The sequence below is a fragment of the Nomascus leucogenys genome, chromosome 11 (assembly GCF_006542625.1).
Source record: "Nomascus leucogenys isolate Asia chromosome 11, Asia_NLE_v1, whole genome shotgun sequence".
Lineage (NCBI taxonomy): Eukaryota > Metazoa > Chordata > Mammalia > Primates > Hylobatidae > Nomascus > Nomascus leucogenys.
Window position 1 is genome coordinate 58364904 of NC_044391.1, and position 26146 is coordinate 58391049.

The 26146-nt window shown below is 51.7% G+C and overlaps 1 protein-coding gene across 1 annotated transcript; it reads left to right on the forward strand.

Moving 5' to 3' along the window:
* Positions 1-1178: 1178 nt before the first annotated feature.
* KRT71 (keratin 71) lies at positions 1179-10425 on the forward strand. The gene is made up of 9 exons (XM_003252086.2): positions 1179-1689; positions 4080-4294; positions 4970-5030; positions 5536-5631; positions 6014-6178; positions 6348-6473; positions 7821-8041; positions 8737-8771; positions 9591-10425. Exons 1-9 carry the CDS (start codon positions 1243-1245, stop codon positions 9800-9802), a joined length of 1578 nt encoding a protein of 525 aa, XP_003252134.1. The 5' UTR covers positions 1179-1242; the 3' UTR covers positions 9803-10425.
* Positions 10426-26146: the final 15721 nt, after the last annotated feature.

Below are 26146 nucleotides of genomic sequence, written 5' to 3' on the forward strand. Positions count from 1 at the left end.
GTTGAATAGGACCACAGTGGCAATGGCGATCATGGGAGTAGCTGGGGCCCATCACGGGAGCCAGTGGCTAGGATGCAGGGACCACAGCCAGAGTCTCTGGGGCTGGCATCAAAGGACTGTTTGGAGTAGAATGACATCGTGCTTACTGGGTCGCCCCCATTGGATCTTTCTGGCCTGAGCCTGCCCGGAGGCTTGCACCCCTGGGGAGGGCTCAGCCAGCCTTGTTCTTGGCCCACTTGGGCCTGGAGAGATGCAATAGGAGTTAAGTTTCATGTTGATAACAGCTTCTTTATTTGAACTCTAAACAGATGCTTACTATCCTCACTTTGTTCCTAGTCTTATTAGCAGATACACATTGGAGGAGAGACAGAAATGATGAAGTGGACCACCCAGGAATCTCCATAACCCTCCAGGCCATGGGCCAGCCTCTGTCTTTGTCTTCTCTGTGCCTCCTTCCAGTTGAGTCCCCAAATTTCTCAGCCACCTGCCCCAACTCCATCCTCCTTTTCTCTTCCTCATTTTCTCCAGTGTTTGAAGCCTCCAGCCTGCTTTATTATTGGTGTTTGAGAGGGGTGAAGTGAGGATAGTGCCCATGGTTGGCTCTGGCCTGGGCTGCTCCTGTCCCATGCTAGGGAGAGGGTCACTCCACCTCCTAATACGCCCATGGGTGAGAGCAGCTGCCCTCTATGGGTTATGTTTCCAGGAGGCCTGGGGAGAGGTGATGCCTGAATGATCAGTCCATTTCCATGAAGGAGGAGAACAGAAGTTGGAGGCCCCAGTACTCTGCCCAGTGTCCTGAACTATCCAGGAAAGTCCATCCTGTCTTCACCTGCTGCATCCCCAGGAGGAAGCCAACAACCCAGAGAAGATTAATCAGGATAGGGATGGTGCAGTGCCAGTGACATCCCCCCGGAGAGGCTGGGGCCTGGGGCAAATTACCCTATAACAGCAGGTTAATCAGATAAGACCCAAATTACATGAGCAAAGCTTGCAAGCCCAGCAATTTGAGGGTTTCATGTTGTTTCAGAGGTGGAGAAGGCTTGATCTCTAGCTCAGCATAGAGAAAATGACTTCTTGCTCCCAGGCAAGCCAAACCCACGAATTAAGCTCTTGACTGCCCATCCACAAGCCCCAGTGCCAAGCACATATAAAGGCACCTGCCAGTCCTCACTACAACCAGCAGAACCTTTTGGGATTTTGCCTTCCTCCCTCCTGCACCTGAGCTTTGTCTCCACCAGCAGCATGAGCCGCCAATTCACCTGCAAGTCAGGAGCTGCCGCCAAGGGGGGCTTCAGTGGCTGCTCGGCTGTGCTCTCGGGGAGAAGCTCATCCTCCTTCCGGGCAGGGAGCAAAGGGCTCAGTGGGGGCTTTGGCAGCCGGAGCCTCTACAGCCTGGGGGGTGCCCGGAGCATCTCCCTCAATGTGGCCAGTGGCAGCGGGAAGAGTGGAGGCTATGGATTTGGCCAGGGCCGGGCCAGTGGCTTTGCTGGCAGCATGTTTGGCAGTGTGGCCCTGGGGCCTGTGTGCCCAACTGTATGCCCACCTGGAGGCATCCACCAGGTTACTGTCAATGAGAGCCTTCTGGCCCCCCTCAACGTGGAGCTGGACCCCGAGATCCAGAAAGTGCGTGCCCAGGAGCGAGAGCAGATCAAGGCTCTGAACAACAAGTTCGCCTCCTTCATCGACAAGGTGGGTCTTCTAGGACCTGGGGAACTTGTGAACAGCCTTCCTCTTCTCTTCTTGGAACATAAGATTTTGTTACAGCAGGAGAGATTGAGGTTAGATGTGAGGAAGACTTTACTGTGGACAAGGTAGGTACATCCCATCAACAGGGTGACCTGTATAAGGTTCTCTGTGTTGTCTTTCCAGAGAGAAAACAGAGGCAGGTCAATTTCTACTGGCAGAGGCTTCTCAGGGCTCCCAGCAAGAGACATGGTCCTTCCTCTTGAGGACTAGCTTGGTACCATTGCTAGGCCTGCAGGCCATGTGCAGAAAAGGCCTGTGAGAGCCAGTCTCACCCAGAGTAAGCAGGGAAGCTGTCCTCCTCCCCTGGCATGCTGTCCTGCCCACTAGTCACTTGCCCAGGGGATCAGAAGCAGCAGGAAGGGGCCGCTTCAAGCCCTCTGATTGGGCATTTGCTCCAGTCAGTTGAAGACTTTCTTGAGAGGCAGAAGACGGCACTGGGGAAGGGGACTCCACAGTGATCTCGTGTCACTGCTGGCCAGCTGAGTGGCTCTGGGAAGGTTATTTGCCTGTCTGTGTCGCCATCTCCTCATCTCTATAATGGGGATAATAACCTCCGTCTTGGGGTTGTTGTCAGGCTTATAAAAGAAAATGCAGGTGAAGATCTTGTCACAAGCCTGACGCACACTAAGTACTCCAAAAATGATTGTGATTGTGACTCTCATTTCTCATCTCTGGAAGGTGGGGGAGGGAAGCTTGGGGGAGGAATCAAAGGTGTCTAGAGACCTGAAGAGATGACACAGCAGATAGGCCCCTGACTTCTGGCAGAGAAGAAATGATTATCCCTATTGTATGAGTCACTGAAGGCATGGAGGTAAATGGCATTCCCAGGGTCATTTGGGGAAAGGGAAGAGAGAGGCTGGACCCTCAGCCTTTTGCCTCCAGACCCAGAGGAGGATACTGGAGGGCTCTGTTGGCTCTGTGGCAGTCAGCCACCAAGGATGGGTCAACTCAGGACAAAGCCTATGGGTGAGACGGTCATGTGGCCATCAGATCTTAGCCAGCTCCTGCAGCTCAGACTTCCTGCCTGGAGGAGTCCTTGCTGCCCTCGGCTCAGCCTCAGGGGCTAGGACTGGCTCTGTGGCTTCTTATTCTTCTAAGCCTTTTCATATCTGGAAGATCAAAGTGTTCTGAGGTGGGGTCCGGGCGATCGGAAGTGGAATGATTGATTCTTGGCTTGGCTGGTCAAAACCTACAGAGGGATAAAGTCTGGAGACATGGGAAGAAAGATGAACATGAGGATGGTCACATCTTGTTTATAAAGATGGTCTGCCCAGAGGGAAGGGATGGAGGCTGAAAGGCTTGGACAGTTCCCAAATAATTTCAGTCTCCAGAGATCAGTCCCTTAACCTCAGGCAGCCAGAGAAGATGGGTAAATCCTTTCGGCATCCAGATGTGTTCAGTAGTGCAGGTGTGTATTGTGGTGTCTCACATGCAGGATTTACTCTGTGGTTAATGCTCAGCCTCATAGATCACATGAAAAATTCAGGATTGGTTAAACCAGACCAAATGCTGGAAGACGGGCTAGAGACAAATTTTCAGGGAATAATTATATCTCAACACTGAATCTTAGATAGTTTTCCCATGTCTTGTGTTTCTGATCTGGGGGAAGACAACCTTATTCAAGCAGTAGCTGTGTTCATGTAGATTAGGGGAAGTCACATTTTAAAAACTGTGCTCCCCATCCCCAGAAACCAAACAAGAGGTGTGTATGGACGTCTCCTTCTGGTTGGTTTCCTGGCTCAGTGAGGGGCTACAATGGGATCAGCAGCTCCATCTGTCCATGGTGTTCCTTGTGCCATGCTTGTTGTAGAGAAGATGATTCTGGGAAGCAGGACCAAGGAGGGAGAGGAGAGGCTATAAGCAAAGATGAAGCTGGTGCCTGCTCTAGGCATTTAAAATACCTAGAAGCCCTTGGCCCAAGCCTTACTGAGCTCTGACATGCCCTGAAATGAAGAGCAGACTTTGTTCTTCAGGATGGTCAACTGTCCAAAATGGTGGACCCATCCTGGCTTCTCTGCTGGTATTTTCAATCACAGCCATGCCCTGAGTTGGTGCGGCCATGGTGAGCGCTGGGTGATTGGATGCACAGGTTACAGGGACACATGTCTAGATTCTGTTCCGGGCTCCACTGCTTCTTAAACTGTTGGGCCTTGGAAAGAGGCTAAGTTGCTCTGCGTCTCAGTTTTCTCTCCACGGCAGAGGGTAATGATTTGCCCACCTCCTTCAGCTCTATTGAGGAGAAAATGCAGATAGAAGCTTTGCACAATGCCCCGTGAGAGACATGTGTGACTATTACTGCAGGGGTTCAGCAGTTTCCGGGATTTGGGTTCCAGGTGCGGTTCCTGGAGCAGCAGAACCAGGTGCTGGAGACCAAGTGGGAGCTGCTGCAGCAGCTGGACCTGAACAACTGCAAGAACAACCTGGAGCCCATCCTCGAGGGCTACATCAGCAACCTGCGGAAGCAGCTGGAGACACTGTCCGGGGACAGGGTGAGGCTGGACTCGGAGCTGAGGAATGTGCGGGACGTAGTGGAGGACTACAAGAAGAGGTGAGCAGGAGGAGACCCCCTGTAACTGGACAACTGCCCCTGTCCCTCTGAGGGACCCCTGGCAGTCATCCCAGCTTAAACATTTTGGAGGTCGGTGGGGGGCATTGTTCTTGGTCATACCAAGCAGAATCACCCCAACAAAACTCTGGAACTTGCTCTCTGCTCCTCCAGCCTCTGGCCTGACTCTTAGGACAAATGCCCAGTGAGCTGGGCAGTGGGCCGAGGGTTATCTCTGGCTCTGAGTTTAGGGAATGTTTGGGGAAACCACTCATGTTCTCCTCTCATGTAAGAGGAGGGTTAAGTGCATCTGGCTCCAAGACTGCTCTCAAGGGTAACTGAGGAAACGCAGATTGGAGCACTTTGTCATTTGTAAAGCTGTAGTCAAATTTGGGGAGGGCGGTTCACATCTTGCTTCCTCTGAGAGTCTCGCAGGGCATTCGCTCCATGTGCTCCTTCCTCATTTGCCAAGCTGGATCTTTAACAGTCTCATTCTTCCAAACTGGTTAGCATGTTCCCTCCTCTAGGAAGCCTTCTCCCACTCACCCCTACCCAGTACTCTGCGGCCCCCAGCACCTGTATCTTCTGATGCACATGCTGCTCCTTGCTCAAACTCTGCCCTGTGCAAGCAAGGGCTTTCAGTGAGATATTAACCAATGAGACCTCGCATTCCCACAGGTATGAGGAGGAAATCAACAAGCGGACAGCGGCAGAGAACGAGTTTGTGCTGCTCAAGAAGGTGAGGGGAAGGCAGGCCCTGAGTCCTGTGGGCTGGCCTGGGACCTGGAGGAACGGAGACTGTCAAGGTGCTCTGTTAGCCCCCTTGAGGTGAACTGATTCAGGAAGAGCGAGGTGAAGGCAGAGAAAACTTGATGAAAGACTATCCAGAAAAAATAATGAAAAGGCAGGGAGGGTGCCGGTGAGAGGATGCCTGACTGCATGTCCAATGCAGCTGTGGTTTGAACACGGAGAAGAATACAGAGGGCAACACTGAGAGGCTCCCCTGCAGCCCTGGGACCTGGCTCAGACACCACAGGCGCTTCATTCCTGCTGAGGGAACAGATTCCCAGGGTGGGGTGGGGTGGGGTGGGGTGGGGCTGGGCCTTTGCTCCCTTATCTCCTTTCCCAAGGCAAAGTGAAGAGAAGAGAGTGACGCCTTCCTCATGCAGGGAACCCAGGCAGGGATGGCTGCTGCCTTCTTGGCTGTACTGGCAGTGACAGGGGATGGTGGGGGCATCTTTCAGGATGTGGATGCGGCTTACGCCAATAAGGTGGAACTGCAGGCCAAGGTGGAATCCATGGACCAGGAGATCAAGTTCTTCAGGTGTCTCTTTGAAGCCGTAAGTCTGTGTCCACTCGGTTCATCTGGAGGAGGCTGGTGGGTTAAACTCTATTCTAGGGGCTGCAGGAGACACGGAGGCCCCAGCCCTCAGTGAGACCCCTCAGTTAGCCAACCATCTCCTTCATCAGCCTTGTGAGGCTCCTCAGTCTGCACCCTCTGAGCGGGAAGGGAATGGGCCAGGCCCTTGCTCCACGGCAGTGGGAATCTGTCTGGGCCCAGCAGGGAACTTCCTTGGCTGCAAAGCAAACAGCCCTGGAAGGCAAGAGCCCTGGGTTCCAGCCTCCAAGACGGCATCACCAGAATTTGCTCATCTTTTGTGGGGGAGGTGGTTGGCCTCCGACAGTGATTGAGCCGAAAGACCATCTCTGTGTTCCCTGCAGGAGATCACTCAGATCCAGTCCCACATCAGTGACATGTCCGTCATCCTGTCCATGGACAACAACAGGAACCTGGACCTGGACAGCATCATCGACGAGGTCCGCGCCCAGTACGAGGAGATTGCCTTGAAGAGCAAGGCCGAGGCCGAGGCCCTGTACCAGACCAAGGTGAGCTGGGCTGATGCGGGGCCAGGGAAGGTGATGCCAGCAGGCAGTAGACAGGGACAGATAGTGCCCGGAATAGAGGCAGTATCCTGGTAAGTGTCTGTTGTGTTCTGACCCTGAGATACATGCACTCCCACGACACACTCTTGACTCTGTGCTTTGGGGTCCCCAGTTCCAGGAGCTGCAGCTGGCAGCTGGCCGGCACGGGGATGACCTCAAAAACACCAAGAATGAAATCTCAGAGCTCACTCGGCTCATCCAGAGAATCCGCTCAGAGATCGAGAACGTGAAGAAGCAGGTGAGAGCACCTTGGCCTTGGCCTGTGGTCAAGTGCAGGGGAGCATCAGTAGAGGGGAGATGAGCTGCTGAGAACATGGGCCTCCCAAATTGCTGCCTGGGAGAAGAGAGGAGGCCAGTGAGGTCGCTGCCTCAAACACCTGTAGCAGGACATCCCTGGGGGCTACTCATCTCCGACTCACTCCAAGGACCTCGGCCACGAAGCCGCTCCTTAGGAAGCCTCCTCGGCACTGGGCTAGGACCTTCCCCCAGCGATGTACCCTCCTGGCACCTGTGCTTCCCTGTACTTGTCACACTTCCTGTTATTACTGACACTGCCACTAGACTGAAAGGGGGCAGGGAGCTGGCTGCTTTGAACCCTGTTTCCCCAGCATCTAGCATAATGCCTGGCACATAGTCGCAGCTTGATAAACAACTGTGGAGTTAATGACAGACGGAGAAATGGGCTCAGGGAGCACCCATTAAGGTGTCTTGTTAAGGATTGACTAGGGACTGCTCCCAGGATTATAGGATGCAGCCTTGGCTTGTAGGTGAGACACAAGATGTACATATATGATAACAATGGCAATGGCACCTATTCTTCTATCACACTTCATCCTCACCAAGACCCCAAGAGGCAACAGTTGCCCTCGCTGTTGTTACAGATGAGGAAACTGAGGCTCAGAGAGGATAAGGGGGTTACACAGCTGGCGAGTGGCAGAGCTGTGATCTGAACCAAGGTCTCCTGACTCCTAGTCCAGTGATCCTTCTATTCTCTTGTGGGCTTTAACACTTAGTTGCTTTGTGACCTTGGACGGGTTACTTCTGCTCACTTCACAGGGTGTCCCAAGGACTAAATGCGCTAAGCTATGTCAATGGTATGTACAGTATTGAGCCTGGTGCTGGCATACACTAAGTGCTTGGCAAATAATAGTTGCTTCTGGGGTGCGTCCTTCCCTGTCCCCCTGGACTGTGGTGCCATGCTCCTGGGCAGCTGCTGCCCTTGCATCTGCCACAGCATGTTCAACCATCTCTCCTCCCAGACCTAAACAACTCAAGAGCATTGCTGTCATTCATTTCGTGCCCTTGGCACAATATGGCTGAATAAATGTCTTTATACAGAACTAAAGTGGCACTCAGGAGGGCAGGGCTGCATGATTTCCATCACCCACACATCCAACACAGGGAATGGGGCTAGAGCTAAGGAGGGATGTGCCAGCCCCAGAAGGGGCTCTGCTGCAAAGAAATGTGATGGTGTGTAGGGTGGAGGCGGGCCACTCTGCCCCACTCTAAGGACCCAGAGGGATTTGGATATGGATGGTTGCAGTGGCTTCTCCAAGTTTTTCGACTTCACCAATTCCTTCCTTAGGCTTCCAACCTGGAGACGGCCATTGCTGATGCTGAGCAGCGGGGAGACAATGCCCTGAAGGATGCCCAGGCCAAGCTGGACGATCTGGAGGGCGCCCTGCACCAGGCCAAGGAGGAGCTGGCGCGGATGCTGCGCGAGTACCAGGAGCTCATGAGCCTGAAGCTGGCCCTGGACATGGAGATCGCCACCTACCGCAAGCTGCTGGAGAGCGAGGAGTGCAGGTGGGTGGGGTGTGTCCAGGCAGGAGGGCCCCAGGGGTTTGGGAAGACCCAAAGGAGAAAGCCTAACATATCTCAATCCAGAAGACACGAGTTCTTAGGAAGTGATGGGGTGATGAGGATAGAAATAATGATAGTAATTAACAATACTACCATGAGTGGACATGAGCATCCACTCAATAGACTGTGAGAGCTTGCTTCATGGCAGGCACTGTGCTATGTAGTAAGCTATGCAGATTTGCTCATTCTTCCCAGGCATACTGGAAACATCCACCGCCCTGCTCCCTGCAAAACCCCATTACTCTATTAGGGTAATCTTGTTCAGTCTACCTGGTCTGTCCATGTGCAACATGGGCTTGTTGGGGGTGTGCCAGGGCAGCCACCCCAGCTTCCCCAGGGCTCTACAGGGATGGCAGGCTGGTGTGTGGACCTGACAGTTGGGAAGTAGATACACTGCCCCCACGTGTGCACCTCTTGTAAACTATTGTTTGACTAGGGTTGTTGTCTGGTTACCCCAAAGATTCGGGGGTAGTCTCCAAAACTTCTCAGGCTCTGCTTGCATCAAAGAAGCTTTGGAATTTCCATGGGTGCGTGTTGGGTTCAAAAACCCACATAAGGCTGATGGTGGCAGTAGCTTTGAAGAGACTGTGAGCTGGGTGACTTCTCTTCTCCTCTTATTTTAATTCTCTCCTTAACAGGATGTCAGGAGAATTTCCCTCCCCTGTCAGCATCTGTAAGTATTTGTATACTTTGACCTGAAATTGTAAAATCTGCAGACTGGAAAGGACCTTAGTGACACCCTCTGTGTGTAGATAAGGGATCTAAGAACCACAGAGGGAAAAGCTTTGCTTGAGATCACAAAGCCAGATGGCAGAGCCATGGCCAGAATCAGCTTTCCTGACTCCCAGGCCAGGCCTCCTTTATTCTTATCCCTCCGACTTTCTGTTCCTAGGGGATGGCAGCAATGGAAAGCTATTGTCATGGGAAAGCAAGGGTCATCTTGCAGAAAAATGATGCATGGGTCTGTGTGAGGCTTAGGGAGTGGGGTTTGCAAACTGCAACCAGACCTGGGCTTGGGAAGTAGGGAGGGCTGAGGGAATGAGAGAATGAGGGATCTCAGAGGTCAAGCTGGCAGTATCAGATCACTGCATTGCTTAGCAGGGCTAAAAGAGTTAAACCAGAGCGTGGTAAAGATGCCTGCTGTGGGACAGCTAGTAGGAGGAAGAGGTTAGAGGCTGGGAAGTTTAGCAAAAAGGCTAACGGAAAGGGCAGTGGGTGGGTGTCCAGGAGGACAGGTAAGGGTATTGGTACCTGGACCAAGGAGTAGGGCCTCTGAGCATTAATGGGGCAAGACTCAGCCAGATTGAATATAAACCTAGCAAGCCAAGGACAGAGCATTAGGGAAGCTGTCTTTGGTACATTCTCCCCGGGGGAGGGAGAGAGTGTGCGCTTCCCCACTCAGCTCCTCCAAGAAGAGCCCTGTCTGCCCTGGGGAAGGGAGGCCTCCCTAGCTCTCTGCCTGAGTGGGTGTTGGCTTCGGCTCCCCCTGCAGCCATCATCAGCAGCACCAGTGGCGGCAGTGGCTATGGCTTCCGGCCCAGCACGGTCAGCGGCGGCTATGTGGCCAACAGCAGCAGCTGCATCTCTGGAGTGTGCAGCGTGAGAGGTGGAGAGGGCAGGAGCCGGGGCAGTGCCAACAATTACAAAGACACCCTGGGGAAGGGTTCCAGCCTGAGTGCACCCTCCAAGAAAGCCAGTCGGTAGAGAAGACTGCCCCAAGCCCTGCCTCATTCTGTGACCCAGCTCTGGATCCCACACTGTACTTCCCACAGCCCACTCTCAGCTCCACCTCCACCCTGCTGGTCCTGCTCCCGTACACCTGGCACTGGCCTTGGCCACCCACTTCTCCCAGCCTGTGTCTTCCTGAGCCTGGGAAGGCCTGGATGACCAAGCTTGATGAAATTCCTCCTTGTACACACCCTATTCACTCCTTGGCTGTGGTCCCCCAGCTATACCACCAGCCCAGGTCCCAGCTGCCAGCTTTCCTCCTCTGCCCGGCCTCTGGCTCAGTTGCTAACTACTCTGCTGGGCTCCCTGGGTCTCTGCCCAAGGCCCTGCACACACTGGGGCCTAGCATAGTTCCCGCCTATGCTAGGAGCTGGCTCTGTGTTCAAGAAAAGGAGGACTGAAGGACAAACAACCAAGAGTGGCCCAGTCCCCACCCCCACATCTAGCTCAGTCTCAAATCTGAGTGGGACCAAGTACAATTCAAGGCCTTTTTCTCCACTCACCTGCACCCAGAAGCAGAGAAGAGCAAGCACTGTTCACTTTTCCTTTATTCTTAACGGCCTTCTTCTGTTGCATCCTCAATAAACAGCACAATCTCATGGCTTGGTCTCTGAGTATTCAAAGTACACACATGCACCTCAATTCACTCACATGAGCGCGCACCATGTACATTCATGAATGCATGAAGCACAAATACACACACACAAGTACATCACTCTGTATTGCCCATGCAGCCTATATGTCTGTGTTAATTTTCAGGAGGCAAATGGGGTGTGAAGCAGGGTCTGGGAGGAGGGGCAGGGAGGGAGGAAAGGAGAAGCCCAGAAAGCATGTGCATGTACTAGCTGGAGGCTTCAGCAGATGGACACACACAAACTGTGTGCTGTGACAGAAATGATCGTGTTCTTGACCTGACCTTGCCTCTTTCTGAGACTGCACCTTTCCTCATCGGAAGGTGGGCTTAGTGCACAGGTATTTGCATTTGTCCAGCCCTTTCCTCACAGCTCGGAGGCCTGGCCTCCTGGGGGGGGATCAGCAGGTGGGAGTCCCACACTCTTGGCTTCTCAGATGGAAAGATAAGTAACAAGTCTTGGAAGTTGGGGCTGGTGTAGAGAGGAGTGAGCTGGGATCCCACCATGGGGTGGGGGTGGGCTATGAATTTCAGTGACTGTGGGGTTGGCACTTCCCCAGACATACTCCTATCCCACCTTCCAGAACCACTATGGTGATAGCCAGTCCTGCCTTGGTAAGGGGTGTAAGGAGAGTAAACAGACAGATTCCCCAGGCCAGCTCTGTGTCTTGGGTGGGCAGGGGAGGTGTAGGAGGCGCAGGGCATTTGCAGGTGGGTTGGAAGCCAACGTCTTTGCAGTGAGTGGACAGCTATCTAGTCTCACGGTAGCCACACTAATGCCATCGTTTGGGGGAAGGAAGAGGGTTTCAGTTTCATAGAGGAGCAGGGAGGCCTGGTGTTGGGGCTGGACTGGAGGAGGATCAGAGGATGAGGGTTTGGGGCAAGAAGACCAAGTATAATGGAAGAGGAAGACAGAGGGTCCAGAAGAAGGGACGGATGGTCTGAGTTGACATCTAGGGCATTTAGAGTAGTGACTGGGGCTTAGGGCAAGGCTCAAAAGCCCCTGCCCAGGAGATGGTCAGAGCCGGAGACTCTTGGCTGTCATCAACCTGTCAGCACCATCATCTAGCAGGTGGGTAAGTGGAATAAGACTCAACAACATGTTTGCCTCCTTGGTTGATAAGATGAGGTGTGTGTGTGTTTTCATGCATGTGTGTGTATTCAGTACTAGGCACAGACATTGCCATTTCCTCAGTGAAGGCACCATGCACACCTGCTGCCTTTGCTAGCCTCCTGCCTTTGCAACAGTAGGGACCGAGGTTGGATAGCAGAAAGAACTTTCCAGTTGAGAGGCTAAAAGAAATGGCTAGATTCTCAAATGTGAAGGTGGAGGCTTCTCTAGATGATGCTGGTTTATCTCACAGATTTGAGGAGGGAGGGAAGAACTCCCTTTATGCCCCAGGGCTCACAGAGGTCTCCTGAGTGGGCAGGGTTATCCTGGGTTCTGAGTCTGTTTTCTAGAGCCATAAAACCAAGTGCCGGAGACTGGAGCCTCCTGCAGGATACTCAGAAACCCAGCACTGGGGCCCATGGCAGGGGCCTGAGCTATCAGCTTGACAGGTTCCAGCATGAGAGGGCAGGGCTCGATGGACAATTTTGGGAGCAAGTGAGGGCTCTGAGGAAAGGAAATAATGACAATGACTAGCAGACAAGGTGGCACCATGTGAATCTACATGATAATTTAGTTATGGCTGCCAATAGTAGTAGTTCTTTAAACAGGCTGAAAAACAACCTGGAAACTTAGAAAAATGCTCCTGTCTAAGTCTCTACTCCAAACCAATTAAGTAAGGCTACCAGAAGTAGGGCCTAGGCACTGAATGGTATATTTTAAAAGTCAGCAAAGGGGTTCTAATGAGCAGACAGAGCTGGGAGCCATCAGCATAAACTGTGATTTGGGGAATGCTATGGTGGCATCCAGATACAGATGGAAAGAATGGTTTGATCGATTAGTAATGTCTGCCATGGTCACCAGTGGAGGAAGTGATAGTGCATATTTTTCTTCTGATGGGTGCCTACCTGTTGCTTTACAGTTTACAAAGCATTTTCATACCCAATGCCTAAAACAGCTCTGGGAGTGAAGGACTGTAGTTACGGCCATTATACAGATGAAAAAATTGAGGATCAGAGCCCCAGCCTATCTATAGCCACCCTGGGCTAGACCTCAAGGATACCCTGTGTATTGTCTGCCTTTTAGGGGGCCACAGGGAGGACAATGGGGGCAGGCCTCTGGCTCGCAAGTCTGGACAGGAGTTCGTCCTTGGCAGTGCTGCCACCTGCCTGCTTCTCCCAGCTGGAAGGTTCCAGGAAGAGGCCATCGCAGGGTAAATGTGGAAGAGGACTAGTGCTGCAGGGACTCTTCACAAGGCCCTGGTGTCCTGATGGGGGGTGGCCTCTGTACTATATAACAGGAATTGCTCCGTTTAGTTTACCAGCAGGAATAAAATGTCAGTGGGTCAATCCCAAGGTGAGATGGAGATGCTGGAGGATCTCTTGGGCTGGAGACAGAGACTGGCCCAAGGCAGCACTACAAGCAACTGGACAGCTTCATTGAGCAGGAGCGCTTTGTGCAAGAGGGAGCCTGGGGCGGGGCTGCAGTGCTGGGGCGGGGTGAGGAAGGCATCCAAGGGCAGAGGGGGCTGTGATTGCAGGACTATGGGAGACGAGGAGAGGAGTCATAGTTTGTTTGCTATGGAGTCTGTTTCCTCAAGTGCAGACAGTGAAGGCCCGATGCTTGACAATTGCCACTTGGGAGAGAGCCCTTCTCTCTTCCAGTTACTCCCACAGAAAGGACTTACTGGTCCTTTCTGGCATCTCTCCTAGTGCCAGTGACCAGAGGCTGGATTGCCTTCACCTTCATATTCCCAGCACATGCCTGGCACCCATTTGCACTCAGCACGAGCTGATGGCCTATCTCTCCTCCCCATGGGGCTCTGACTCCAGGCTTTCCCTGCGGACACTGACAGGAGCCGGTCCTCAGGACACCCAGCTGGAGGGTGCCTGCAGCAGTCCAAGCCAGACACAGCAGCCCAGAGGGGGAACCACCAGGGGCTGCTGGGGGTCAAGCCGGCTGTAGACATGGAGGTTGGCACCATCAGGACACCTCTGGGGCTGAGAGCAGCAGGTTCCCATGGCATCTGGGGGTCTTGCCGAGGTGGTGGAGGCCTCCCAGCCTTGGCCACTGCTCGGCTACTTCTCTCCAACTGCAGAGCCTCACCCCCATGGCTTGTCCTGCACTTCAAACCCATAGTACCGGGCAGGGGAAGTGGAAGCTGATGTTTGCGGAGCACCTTCCATGGGCCAGGCTCTGGAGGCTGGGCACAGCTCCTGCATCATCCCTCTGAGGTGTTATTATTCCCCAGGCAGAGACATACCAACCCCAGGGCTGCAGAGCCAGAATCCAGTGAGGTCTGTCTCTCCATAACCCACACTCTTTCCACACCACTGCCCTGCCTCCAGGGATGGGAACGCTGTGCCCCTGCGGCTGCACCTTTCCACCCTCCCCTGATGCCCTGCAGGCTCCCTGCCCATTTTCTGTTGGCACTTCTATCATATTCCATCAGCCAAAGCCTGATGTCTCTGGGTCCCAGGCACTGGCTGGGTCCCTTTTCCCTGGGCTTTCCTACTGCAGGCTGCCTGCAGAGGCTGTGGCCCATTGTCACTTCCAGGCCATGGAGGTGGATCCTCTCAGTGCTAGGGGTGTCTGGACAGTGCCTAGGACCCAGCTCCACTTTTACCTTCCTTGAAGCCCTGGTCCAGAGGTGGCCAGAGCAGTGGAGGAGGTGTGGGCCCCACAGGAAGCAATGGGGACAGGGAGGAGGTGGGAGAGGGAGGAGGTGGTGGACTGAGGTGGAACTGGGGTGCGGAGGGTGGGCATGACTTTGGAGGGAGAGAGGTTGGAGCAGACTGGGGTGGGCAGCTTATCCTGAGCTGAGTTAACTGGGAGCAGAAGCATCAGAATGAAACCTGAGACCAGCAAGAAGGCTCTGGAGAGGCAGAGAGGAGATGGGGCCGGCCGTGCAAGTGGCCTTTTCCGGGCACTGGCCTTTCTTCAGACATTGGTGTGGTGGTCCAGCGGGCTGGAGACAGCCATCTTGGTCACCCTCATGTCTCCCACCCTGGCTTTAGAAAAGTTCTACCTTACATCTGACCTCCACCCTCCAGCCACACAGGCCCTTGCTCCCAACAGCTCACTCCCTCCATGGCCAGCAATGAGGACTGTCTCTTCCCAGCTGGCCCTACCCTTGGCCTTCCCAGGCCCGCAGCCTGACCCAAGGCTCACTCTCTAATGCCCCTTCATTCAATTGTGGTCTTCTTATAGTGCCAGCTCAAGGAGAGATGCATTTTCAAGCCCAGGTTTCTGCCATAACTATTTCTTGTTCCCTCGGTCCTTGACTAGAGTACAATTGCAGCCCATGGCTGGTGCTAGTGAAAGCGGTAGAGAAATCCACTGATGATCCAGAAATGAAGGCTACACCATAATACAGAAACTTCAGGATCACAGCTGAGCCAAATGGGAACCAGCTGCCGTCACTCGATCCTGATTTTTTTTTTTTTTTTTTTTTTTGTGGTTTGAATAGCTCTGTAATGGTCTTGGAATCCAGCCAAATGGGAAGAGAGGGGCCTCTGAGATGCCATGGAAAATCCTTGAAGCAAATAAAAGGTGGATGAATCATGACACTGGACTGCTTCAGGGATGGCTGGGACAAGGGAGGGTAGAGGGAAGATTCTTTCTCGATTTTCTCCCCCTCAGCAAACAAAGTGAGTACCAGGGAAAGGGGCCCCATGCAGGCTGAGGCAGGTTTAGAAAAGAGAGTTGGTGGGGACACTGCACCCTCTGAAGCCAGAAAGGCTGGGGCATTTCCTCTGTACATCCTCGCAGGCAAGTCCAGCTCAACCTCAGGGCTCTCTGGATCTGAGACCCCTTAATCCATGGTCGGGGTAATGGAAGGCATTTTCCCTACTCAGATGGAGGTGGCAGGGCCACTACTTTTGAGCATCCTTCATGTTTGTGGGCAGCGTAGGTGTCCCTGGGTAAATGCTTTGGCTGGAAGAGATGTGCAGTGAGGGAGCCCTGAGCCAGCCCCAGAGCCTCCAGACCACTAGAGTCAGACGTTAGGAGTCCACCATCAGCAAACAGCATTTCACATCAGCTGCTGGGGCTGATTTGGAGCTCCAGAGAGCCAGCCTTTTATTTTGCCAAAATTGGACATTAAGAGTGCAACAATCACCACCCACTACAGTCATCGTTTCATAAAAGGAAAATTTAACAGTAGGAAGGGCATTCTCTCAGACTAAGCTCAGCCCTTTAGATAAAGTCAAGCTAGCCCCATGAAAGATTTACTGCGTTGCACTTACTTTTCTCAATTGCTTCAGACTACCGAGAAACATATCAAACCTGCGCCCTGTCTCAGCATTTCCCATGCCACCTCTTTGTACCTCAGGGTCCTCATCTACATGATGGGAATATGACCCCTCTGTCAACTGCACAATGTTCAGAAAATCACCAAAAGGGATGGAGAAGGGGAAGCACGCAGAAAAATACCAGGATCCCCTGCCTGTCAGGAACAAGGATAGTGATGATGAGGGTGACGATGATCCTCAGGAGTGATGCCTTGCAGGGGTGAGGGGCCTGGCTCTGGGCCCAGCCTCCAGCAGGGCTGCCACACTTAGCAAGTTCTTTAATCTTTTTGTGTCTCTTTTTGCTTCTGTAGAAGTGAGGATAATAATAACAATAACAGTAATAATAATAATAATAACTACTTCTTTGCATCTTTTTGTTTGAGACATAAAATCCCAGGCCCATAGTAAGAGCTCAATAAATATTAGCTATAACAATAAATGATTACTATTATTAGATACAATAATACCTACCCTAGAAACTGTGGGTAATTTTTAGGGGTTCACTGGGGACTCTAGTCCTAAATCGATTTCCCAGCAGCGGGAGTACTTGTCTCCTCCTCCTTCTTCTTGTGCCCCAGACCAGTGTATTTTAGACCATGTTTCTGAAATGTTGCCTCCTCCAGGGGACTAATCAGAGATTCAGTCTCTAACTTCCTTCTCCATCTCGCCCCACTGCAGTGGAACTTCCCCCTGTACTTCTCCCTGAACCGAACTCTTGGAGTCTCCTTCTAAGGCCATGCCTTGCTCCCAAGTTCATGATTTATTTTAAACAGGATTGCTACTTCTACCACCAAGTACCCCCTCCTTGCCCTTTGGAAGTCTTGATCAATGTGTCCCGTGCATCCTGGAGGCTCCTGCTGGGCACAGCTTGGGTGGTGTAGTGTTTTTTGTGTGTGGTGTTCATGACAGATTTGCTGCAGGCTGCACAAGGTGTTTGCAATGATGGCAATTACAAGAAACCTGCAGAGCTGTGTCCCCAATGCTCTGGACACCATTCACCGGCACAGACTCCCCTCTCTGTGATGTGGGCACCCCTTGGTCTTGCTTCAGAGCTATCTTTGATGGGGTTAGAAAAGACTAGCAGGCAGGTGGGAGACCTAGTCACCACCTGACATCCCCGAGGGCCAGGCCTGTCAGCAGCCAGTACCGAAGGGCAAGAGCAGGCAGGCAGGGCTGGGGCTGAGTGCCAACCTGGAGAATGACATCCCTGTGGCACTGTGGTTGACTATCCAGGGCACATGTCTACAAACTGGGATGGGAGGCAGGACAGTGGAGTGGATAATAGACTGAAAAAGATGTCCAAAGTGGAACAAAGGGAGGAGGGGAAGAGGAGGCACAGGGACCTCTAGTCCACACCTGTGAGGCCCTGCAGATTTGGAAAATGAAAGAAGGGAAGGGACAGGCTGTCAGTGCCACAAAGGACAGTGCCTGGGCAATGGGCTCACAGGTAGTGGGAGGGGTGGAGACAGTGGTGTGCTGGTAACTAAAGTGTGCTGCTGAGCCTAACAACCAGCTCTCTGAAAAAATGCATAGATGTGTATATATACAAATATATATACATGTAATTGCGTATTTATGTTTATGTCATAAGTTTACTAGAAGTTTTACTGCTATATTAGATATGTAGCATACAGTTTACAAATAATAATAAAATCTATGATACTCTTTTTTTTTTGAGACGGAGTCTTGCTCTGTTGCCCCGGCTGGAGTGCAGTGGCACCATCTCGGCTCACTGCAAGCTCTGCCTCCCGGGTTCAAGCCATTCTCCTGCCTCAGCCTCCCGAGTAGCTGGGACTATAGGCGCCTGCCACCACGCCTGGCTAATTTTTTGTATTTTTAGTAGAGACGGTGTTTCACCGTGTTAGCCAGGATGGTCTTGATCTCCTGACCTCATGATCCACCGGCCCCGGCCTCCCAAAGTGCTGGGATTACAGGCATGAGCCACTGCGCCCGGCCCTACAATACTCTCTATTATAAACTTGATACAGCCAAGTGACCCTCACGGAATGCTTTCAGTTGGCTTTTGCCAAACTCTTATGCCCATGGCTGGCCAGTGGCTGCAACCAACAAACCAGCATAGCCCCTACGTGGATGTTAGCTCCCATGTTCATCTTCACAGTTAAGATGAATGTGAAACGATGAAGATGAATGTTGGAACTTACTTGTTCCTAAATGATGTGAGTGACTTCTTGGCTGAATCAGATAATGGGTTTTAAATACTGGGAGATTACTTTGTATTTTTTGGCCATTCATAATATTATTATCAATGGGCACAACATACTTTTAATTTTAATCTACATTATAAACATTTTCCCCATCACTTTATTAAATTTAGACCAGATCTGTCCAGTAGAAATGCAATGAAAGCCACAGATATTATTTAAAATCTGCCAGTAGCCACATTAAAGAAATAGACAAAATTAATTCTAATATATTTGACATAATATATAGAAAACACTATTCTTTCAATAGATAATCAATATAAACATTTTTGATGATATATTTTACATTCTTCCATTCTGAATCTTCGATATCCAGTACGTATGACATATCTAAGCTTGGACTAGCCATATTTCAAGTGCTCAGTTAGCCACATGGAACTAGTGGCAGCTGTGTGAGGCTGTGCATTTCCAGATAATCAACCAAACAATAAATCACGCTGTGATTTGTAGTGCTTGCCAGTTCGCTTGGGGTAAATTCTCCCACAAAGGTGATTTCAAGCTACCAACGTGATGTCACTGATTGCAGGCTGGAAAGAGATGTGAACACCATGGTATGGGATTTCTGCATGTAGATTCAATAAATGTCAACAACCACAAGAACTTAGATAATAGTAAAGTATAATAAAATTAGAAAATGATGAGTTGTAAGCATTTCTTCCCTTTGTTTTTAATGCAATGTATTTAACTATAATTTTACATAATTTAATTTGAATTATGGCTATGTTTAATAACAGCTCACAACGTCCTTGAAAATTTAACAATTGGCTTTTGCAAACCCTTTCAGTTTGCTCTACCACAACAGTAGTCAGATATAAGAACACAGGGAGGTCTTCAAATGAGACATGTGGTTTTTTGGCAAGGATCAAAATGGGATTTATGTTTAGTGAAACTTAACAGACATTTATTGAGGTACCATCTGGCACAGGGATGATGCTGGAGGGTTGACGCAGGACAGGGTGGATACAGAATGAACACAATATGATTCTGGCCCTCAGAGGTCTTGAGATTCTAAGGAGGAACAGATGATCACAGTAATAATAATATGTGCAAGTTAAAATGGTGGCCCTGAGGATTGTGGATCCCAGAGGTGGCAAGGTTAAAGGGCATTTGGGTTCCAGATCTGGCTCTGTCTCTAAGTCACTGCCTCATTTTGCCCTCAGTTTCCCTGCCTGTTAAATGAGGGGATTGAGCTGGGTGAACCCCTAGGTTTCCGTCCAGCCTCCAAGGTGGGTCTTCCAATGTAGCAACTGAAGAGGGTGGCTTTCTGGATTAAAGGGCATTGGAGCTGGGTTTTAAAACACTGCCTTCTCCAATGTCAGGAGCTGTGAAGGTAAAAGGGGCAGGAACATGAAAGAAGCTTTGGGAAGATGAGATCCCTGGGCTGAATGCAAAATAAAGAAGGAAGAGTAAAGGGGGTAAGTACCAGAGTTTTAGGGGTAGGAGTGATCTTAGAGTTTGTCTAGAGATCTACTAGGCCAGGACTTCAGTTTACAGATGGGGAACCTGAGGCTTAGAGACGTTAAATAACTTGCCCCAGGTGACGCAGCCAGAAGGTGGCAGAATCAGGTCCGCATGACTCTATATAGATAAGGATATATGCAATGTATGCTTTTTATGCCCAAACTCACACCTTCGGGTGGCTATTCCAGATAACAACTTATTTCTAAATGTTTGGGTCTAGGATAATCATGGATGAAACCAAAACTAAAATTTTTCTTCTTACATGAAGATGGTTGGGTCCAGGCTACTCAAAAGGATGTCCTGAGAAAATGGCATGGAATATGGGGCAAATTCTGTGAAAATGCCTAAGGAAAACATAAAAACTGATAAAGCTGATAAAACAATTTACTTACATTAGCCCCTGAGAAAGGCCGAGGTGTTTGGGTACCTCAGCTTTGCATCTGCTGTCAGGAGGCCCCAGCAGCTTCTTCTTTGCATCTGAACACTTAGCCCAGCTGGCCTGGTGTTAAGCAGAGCACCGTCAGCAGGCTGGGAGCCCAGGCAGGCCTATCCCCTCCATGCACTGAGACAAAAGTTCCACTTCTAAAATGTCTCCAGGCCAGTGGCTCAGGAGGTTTGAGTCTCCCACAGACGGACCCAGTAGGCCAGGCTCAGTTGGAGATTTTAATTTTGGACTGGTCAGAGTTCCAGAACTCTGGAATGTGGCAGCATGGAGAGAATTCCCAGCCCCTGGCCTGCAGCCTGCCCCTTTCTCTTCCTACCCCTGGCTTTGTCCCCTCGCCTATACAACCGCAATCTGCAGACAGCCTAGAGGTTGCGCCCAGCATCCGGCAGTCTGCTCTCCAGAGAACAGGCCTGAGCGTGGGCTGGGAGTCACTGGGGAGGGAATGCTGGGGTTTTAGGTAGCTGAGCGGGTCTAGAAGGGGAGTGTGGCCCCCATGAGCATGGCCCTTGGCCCTGCAGACTCCTCACTCTGCAAAACAAGGGCAACTAGAAGGCCCAAGGCAGGGGCCCCTCTTGACCAAGTCTAAGGGGACTTTGGAGACAGCACCCACACTTGGGACACCAACTGGGGGAGAACCAGGCACCCAGGCCAAGCTTCTGGTGTCAAAGGACAGGAGGACGGGATAGGAAAGGAGAGGTGCAGAGCCCGTCAAGGAAATGGGAATGGGAAATAAACACGGAGATAAACCTTGAAGGTGGGAATAGTGATCATCGCTATAGTTAATTCAGGGTTTCCTGTGTGTCAGGCCATGAGCTACGTTCTTTAAGGATATTTCTTATAAAATCCTCAACAATCCTATTAGCACCCGCCCCCACCAATTTATATTAATAAGGAAATTTAGGGCCAGAGGGACTATGAAACATGCTTATGGCCACCAGGGTGAAGTGGCCGGCCATATTCTTTCCTACCTAGGGAGAGAGAAATTTTACTGTCTCCCTCTCATGTCCCAGATCCGGCACCTGAAGACACAGGACCAAGTCCTGGAGTAGCAAGTGTCCTTAGGGCTTCCAGAGAGGATGGGTACTCTGTGTGGGGCCAACAGTAAGCGTCTGGGAGGGAAAAGGGTGAAGCTGGAGTCAGCCTTTGGGACTGGGCAGGAACTGCAGAGATGGTAAAAAACAAGCAAGGGGCCCAGTGACCCAGTGACCCAGGGAGGAGCCAAGTGCGTTAGGGTGAGAAGCTTTTCAGATATTTGTCCCAGGTCTTGCCAGAGGGCGGCGAGAGTGGTTCCCAGCATCTATCTGTAGGCAGTACCTATCACAGGTGGGGTGGGGTAGGGTGGGGCACCACAGCCTTCTCCCCGTTCCCTAACACACCCAGGCCGAACCTCCCACAGCCCCTGTTGTTTTGATGGCTTGGTCAGAAGCTGCAGTTTGCCACACTCACCCTCTCACCCTCTGAGGACTGTAGTCCAACTTTCCAAGTGCTCATTTGTGGTTTCCAGCCCCTCAATGGTGTCATTACAGAGATTCCCCCATGCCACCCTGACTCTGCGTCAGGGGTGTGTGTTCATCCAGGCACACAGCAGGACACTCAGGTTTAAGGAGGCCCAGGCGTGAACCCTGGCCCCACAACCCAGCCCTCTCCTAAGTGCTGCAGAGGAGGTTCCTCGTGCGGAGGGAGAAGAGGCCTGAGATCAGAGAGCAAGGGAAAGGCTTGGCCTTCCAGGCTGGAGAATGAACAGGGACCCAGGAAACAGGAAAGGTCTATCTCTAAAGCTACTTACTCAAAGGAGGAGCCCAGAGCTATGTTAGAAGGGGTCTGGGGCCAAGGCTTGAGGAGGGGCAGAGGGGAGGGCAGATGTGGTAAAGCCGAGCTCCCTGGGCAGAAAGGGTATGCTGCTGCGGGCACACAAAATCACTTCAGGTTGCGTGGCACAGCCTGTGTTATGGTCATGGCATGATTTTGGTGTATATTAGAAGATATGTAAGTCAGTAGTTAACAGAGTTTCCTTGTCAAACAAATATACTAGGTCAATATGTAAGCCAATTAAACAAGATACATATTAAAGAAAATAACAGGACAAGTGGTTTGTGAATATAGGCAAACTTCTGATGTTGGCCCCTGAATGACCGTAGCTTGGGAAATATTTGAGTCATATAAATGTGAAAGAGGGCTGAAGGGGCACCGCTGGAGAGGCCAGCAATGCCAGACTGGGCTTGCGTTTGTGGCAAGGGCTGCAGACACTCCTGAGGACTGTGAGGAGCTGTGTCAGGAAGCTGCCGGTGCAGACAGCCTAGGATTTAACCATGTCTTCTCCCTAGGAGTCAGTGTCCTTGGAGTTGGAGGAGGGAGACCAAGAAATGCCCACAAACACAGAAATATTTGTCAAGGAGGAAGAGGGTCTGATTCTCTTCTGTGAAACTCCACAGAGTGGAACAACAACATGGAAGTGGATGTTAGAGGGAGGCAGATTTCAACTCACAATGAGGAAGAACACGCTGGCCGTGAGAACCGCCAGCAGCTGCACTGTGGGTCTGGTGCGTGCGTGGTGAGCTCCATTTCGCTGGTGCCTCCCAGCAAGCACAGTGCAACTGTGGTGCTCCAGGAAGGGGAGGTGGAAGGGAGACACAGCCACTCTGCTTTCAGAGGCAGGTGGGGGAACATGTCTGCGACCAGGCGGCCAGTGTCACTTACGGCCCAGCCACGTGCTGATGAGAGATGCTTCCCAGGCTGGTTAAAGGCCAATTCTGCTTCAGAGCAAGATGAATAGGAATAGGGAGTATAGACTCTGAAGCCTGATTGACATGCTCCTGCCCTCAGCCCTCAGGAGGGTTTTGGAGACAGCCTGCCTCAGCCATCTTAGGATTCTTGTCCATGGAAAACAACTGCAGGCTGGGCCTGAGCCAACAGGAAAGAATACTGGGGCCAACCTGCTGCCCAGCCCAAGGCCAAGCTGGGCTCTGGAACCTGACCGAGGCAGGTAATCGATGGCGCTGGAGGCCTTGGGAGGCACCAGCCCCACTGACTCACAAGGTGGGGCTCAATTTGGTAATGTGAACCCCAGGATTGGGGGTTAGAACTCTCATGTTGGATTGGCTTCCTCAGGGAGGAAACTCAAGGTCTTGTCTACTCTTTCCCTTCCACTTTCATCTAGAGCTGTCCCCCAGCAGTGGGACCCGCCATGCTCATTTCTTGGAGGGGAGTGGTGAGGGTGCAGGCTGTGGGAACCCTCACGAGGGTGTAGGGTGAAGTGCAGGACAGAATTCCTGAGCAGCCCAAAGCTATTTTCAGATCAACTACTTTGTCTTTAGATTGTGCTCCCTGCTGAGGTCATGGTGAGATAAACCTATGTGGCATGCCCCTCTTCTCCTCAATGAGTAGACTCTGTCAAGATTCTACACAAAGGATGCCACAGTTTTCTGCCAACTAAGAAGGCTATGGGGCCTTGGGAAGATGGACAGAGTCCATTTCTTTCAGGCTGAGCCTTCTGGGACTACCTGGGGGGGAAGGTGTGCATCAGGCCTAGCTTTTCACTGCCTCCCCACAGGAGCTGGGCCTCTCAGGAAATGTCTACATTTGTCTGCCAGGGCAACGACCTCAGAGAAATCCCAGTTATGGTGTCATATTCTAGGACAGACACATGCCTCACCAAACAGACTATTCCCTGCAAGCTGCCATCTTGCCTTCCTTGGCCTTTCCAGAGTGAGAACCTGTACCTAGCAGCCCGCGATGGGAGAAGAACCAAAAGTGGACAAAAGCAGCAATGGGCGGAGCCAGTTGCCTGGGAAATGAGGCCACCGAGCTGCTGGGAGACCAATCCCCTCCACAAACCAGGAGAAGGCTGGGAAGGTGGGGTGCGCTTCACCAGACCGCAGGGTGGAGCAGGCATGGATTTGAGGGCTCACTGCTATCAAAGAGTAGCCAAAGGGTGGGTCTAATTCCAGCCCCACTTCTTCCTCCCCTCAGCCAGACAGTGAGCACCTAAGCCTGGCAGTCAGCACAGGGCACAGCCCCTGCTGAGCCTCGGGGCAAAGGAATGTGGAGGGATGGGGAGAGGAAGTTGGTACTGAGGAAGGTAGACTCAAGGACCAAATCCACAGTGAGCTTTCGATCTGAGACCGGTCGACAAAACCCTCAAACACATAGAGATGCTGGGGCAGTAAAGCACACGTCCCGCAGAGGGTCCTGGCAGATTCCCCAGTGGGTGGTGAAGGCTGCCTGCTCACTTATTCCATAGACCTAGTCCAATGCCTGGGGCTACACAGTGGTGCTCAGCGAGGTCTGTGGGGTGGGCAAGTAAGTGAGGTGAAAAGCGGTCCTCAGGAGGAGGCCACCTTTTGGAGGGAGCTTCCAGGAGCAGAATTCATCATGAACGAAGGGCAGGCAGGGCTGGGAGGCAGGGCCAGGGGAGGAGACCATGAAGGTGTGGAAGAGGGTCTCCTGAGTGTGGCAGAGAAAGAGAAGGCTCCCTTGGCCTCAGCGGAATCTAGATAGAGATGGTGTGTCTAGACATGGTTTCTTATTCTTGCTGTAGTAAAGTTACCCTTAAATCTGGCACAGATTTAAGATGTGACGGATCTGGAGGTCAGAGTCTCTCTGGGCAAAAATCAAGGTGCTCGCAGCGCTGACTTCCCCTGGAGAACCTGGGGTAGAGTCTGCTTCCCTGCATGTCCAGCTTCTAGAAGTTGCCCACATTCCCTGGCTCATGGCCCTCCTCCCTTCATCAAAGCCAGCAACAGGGGATCAAGTTCACCCCAGATGGTGTCACTCCAATCTTCTGCTTCCCTCTTTCACATTTAAGGACCCTTGGGATTATATTAGGCCCACCCAGATAATCCAGAATAATCTCCCTATTTTAAGGTCAGGTGGTTAGCAACCTTCATACTATCTTCAGCCTTAATCTCTCTTTGCCATGTAACATAACAGATGTACAGTTTCTGGGGATTAAGATGCGGTCATCTTTGGGGGCTATTATCCCACCTATCATAGATGGTAGGAGGGATGATGAGGAAGGGGGACCCAGAAGAACGAATTGTTGAGGATAAGGCCAATAAGAAGCGACTGTGCATTCCTGGGCAAAGGAGGGCCCCGCTTCACCAAAGGACTGGGGCTAAACTTGGATCTCAGGGTGAGAGTGAGATCATTTTCCAGATTCAGAACAATGGAGCCATGTTGTATCTGAGGACTTGCATACCATGACGTGTTATTGTTCTTTGCTGAGGGCGGCGTGCCAACCTGCAGGAGGCCATGACTGACGCCAGAGTGAGGGGGCTCAGCCCTCAGGGATGCCCAGGTCAGCTGTCCGAGAGGACTAGACAAGTCATGGCATCTGCTGCGTGGCATCAGTGGCTGCTGAGTGTCTCCCTAGCCCTGGACACTGAGGCCCTCCCTTCCAGGATGGCCTGGGGATGAGGAGGCTGATGGCTGGGTCAAGCCCTCAGAGCAGATTGAGAAACTGGCTGGGACTCCTGGGGCAGGTGGCTGAGGAGGGAAGCAGGGCATGGTGGGGGCGGGGAGAGGGTCATGGTGAATGGAGCTTTTGTTCACTCCTTGGCACAGCCCTGCCTGGGAAGGCTGATGGGTAGGTGGAGAGCATTTGGGGCTCGTAGATCCAGAGAGCTCGCAGCTGCATCTTGCAGGGGGCATTGCAGCATTGATGACCCTAGTGGCACCCCCAGAATTTCTTCCTGGGTAGTGCTTGGGGCTTAGAGGTTAGGAGGGGTGGTGGTGTGGCAGATCTGTGTCAAAGCTGGTTTGTAGAGGAGCATACCATTTTGTTTAAGTGGTGTGTCTATTTGCGTGACTTCAGTATATGGGCTGCGGATGTCGCTTACAGGGATACTGGCTCTTCAGGGGCCTCTCAGCACTTCCCCTTCTGTGCTGATTGACAGCATAAACTCTAGGAGCAGCCAGACCTGGGGTCAAATTCCAGTTTTGACAAATATTATCCATATGAGCTTAGGTAAGACATGTTCCTTTCTGAGGTTCAGAAAACGGGAATAATACTAGTGCTGATCACCTGTGGATGAATAGTAAGTAAGATAACGCATGCTACATTTTGGCACAATGTCAGGCACACAGTAAGCACTCAGTATCCATTCACTTCAAAGAAGAGCTGGAGGAAATCAGGTCCAGTATCACCTAAAGCAACGAGGCTA

Coding starts and splice junctions, on each gene's coding strand:
- KRT71 (XM_003252086.2), top strand. CDS start 1,243: ATGAGCCGCCAATTCACCTGCAAGTCAGGAGCTGCCGCCAAGGGGGGC. Junction 1,690..4,079: donor TCGCCTCCTTCATCGACAAG/GTGGGTCTTCTA, acceptor TTTGGGTTCCAG/GTGCGGTTCCTGGAGCAGCA. Junction 5,632..6,013: donor TCAGGTGTCTCTTTGAAGCC/GTAAGTCTGTGT, acceptor TGTTCCCTGCAG/GAGATCACTCAGATCCAGTC.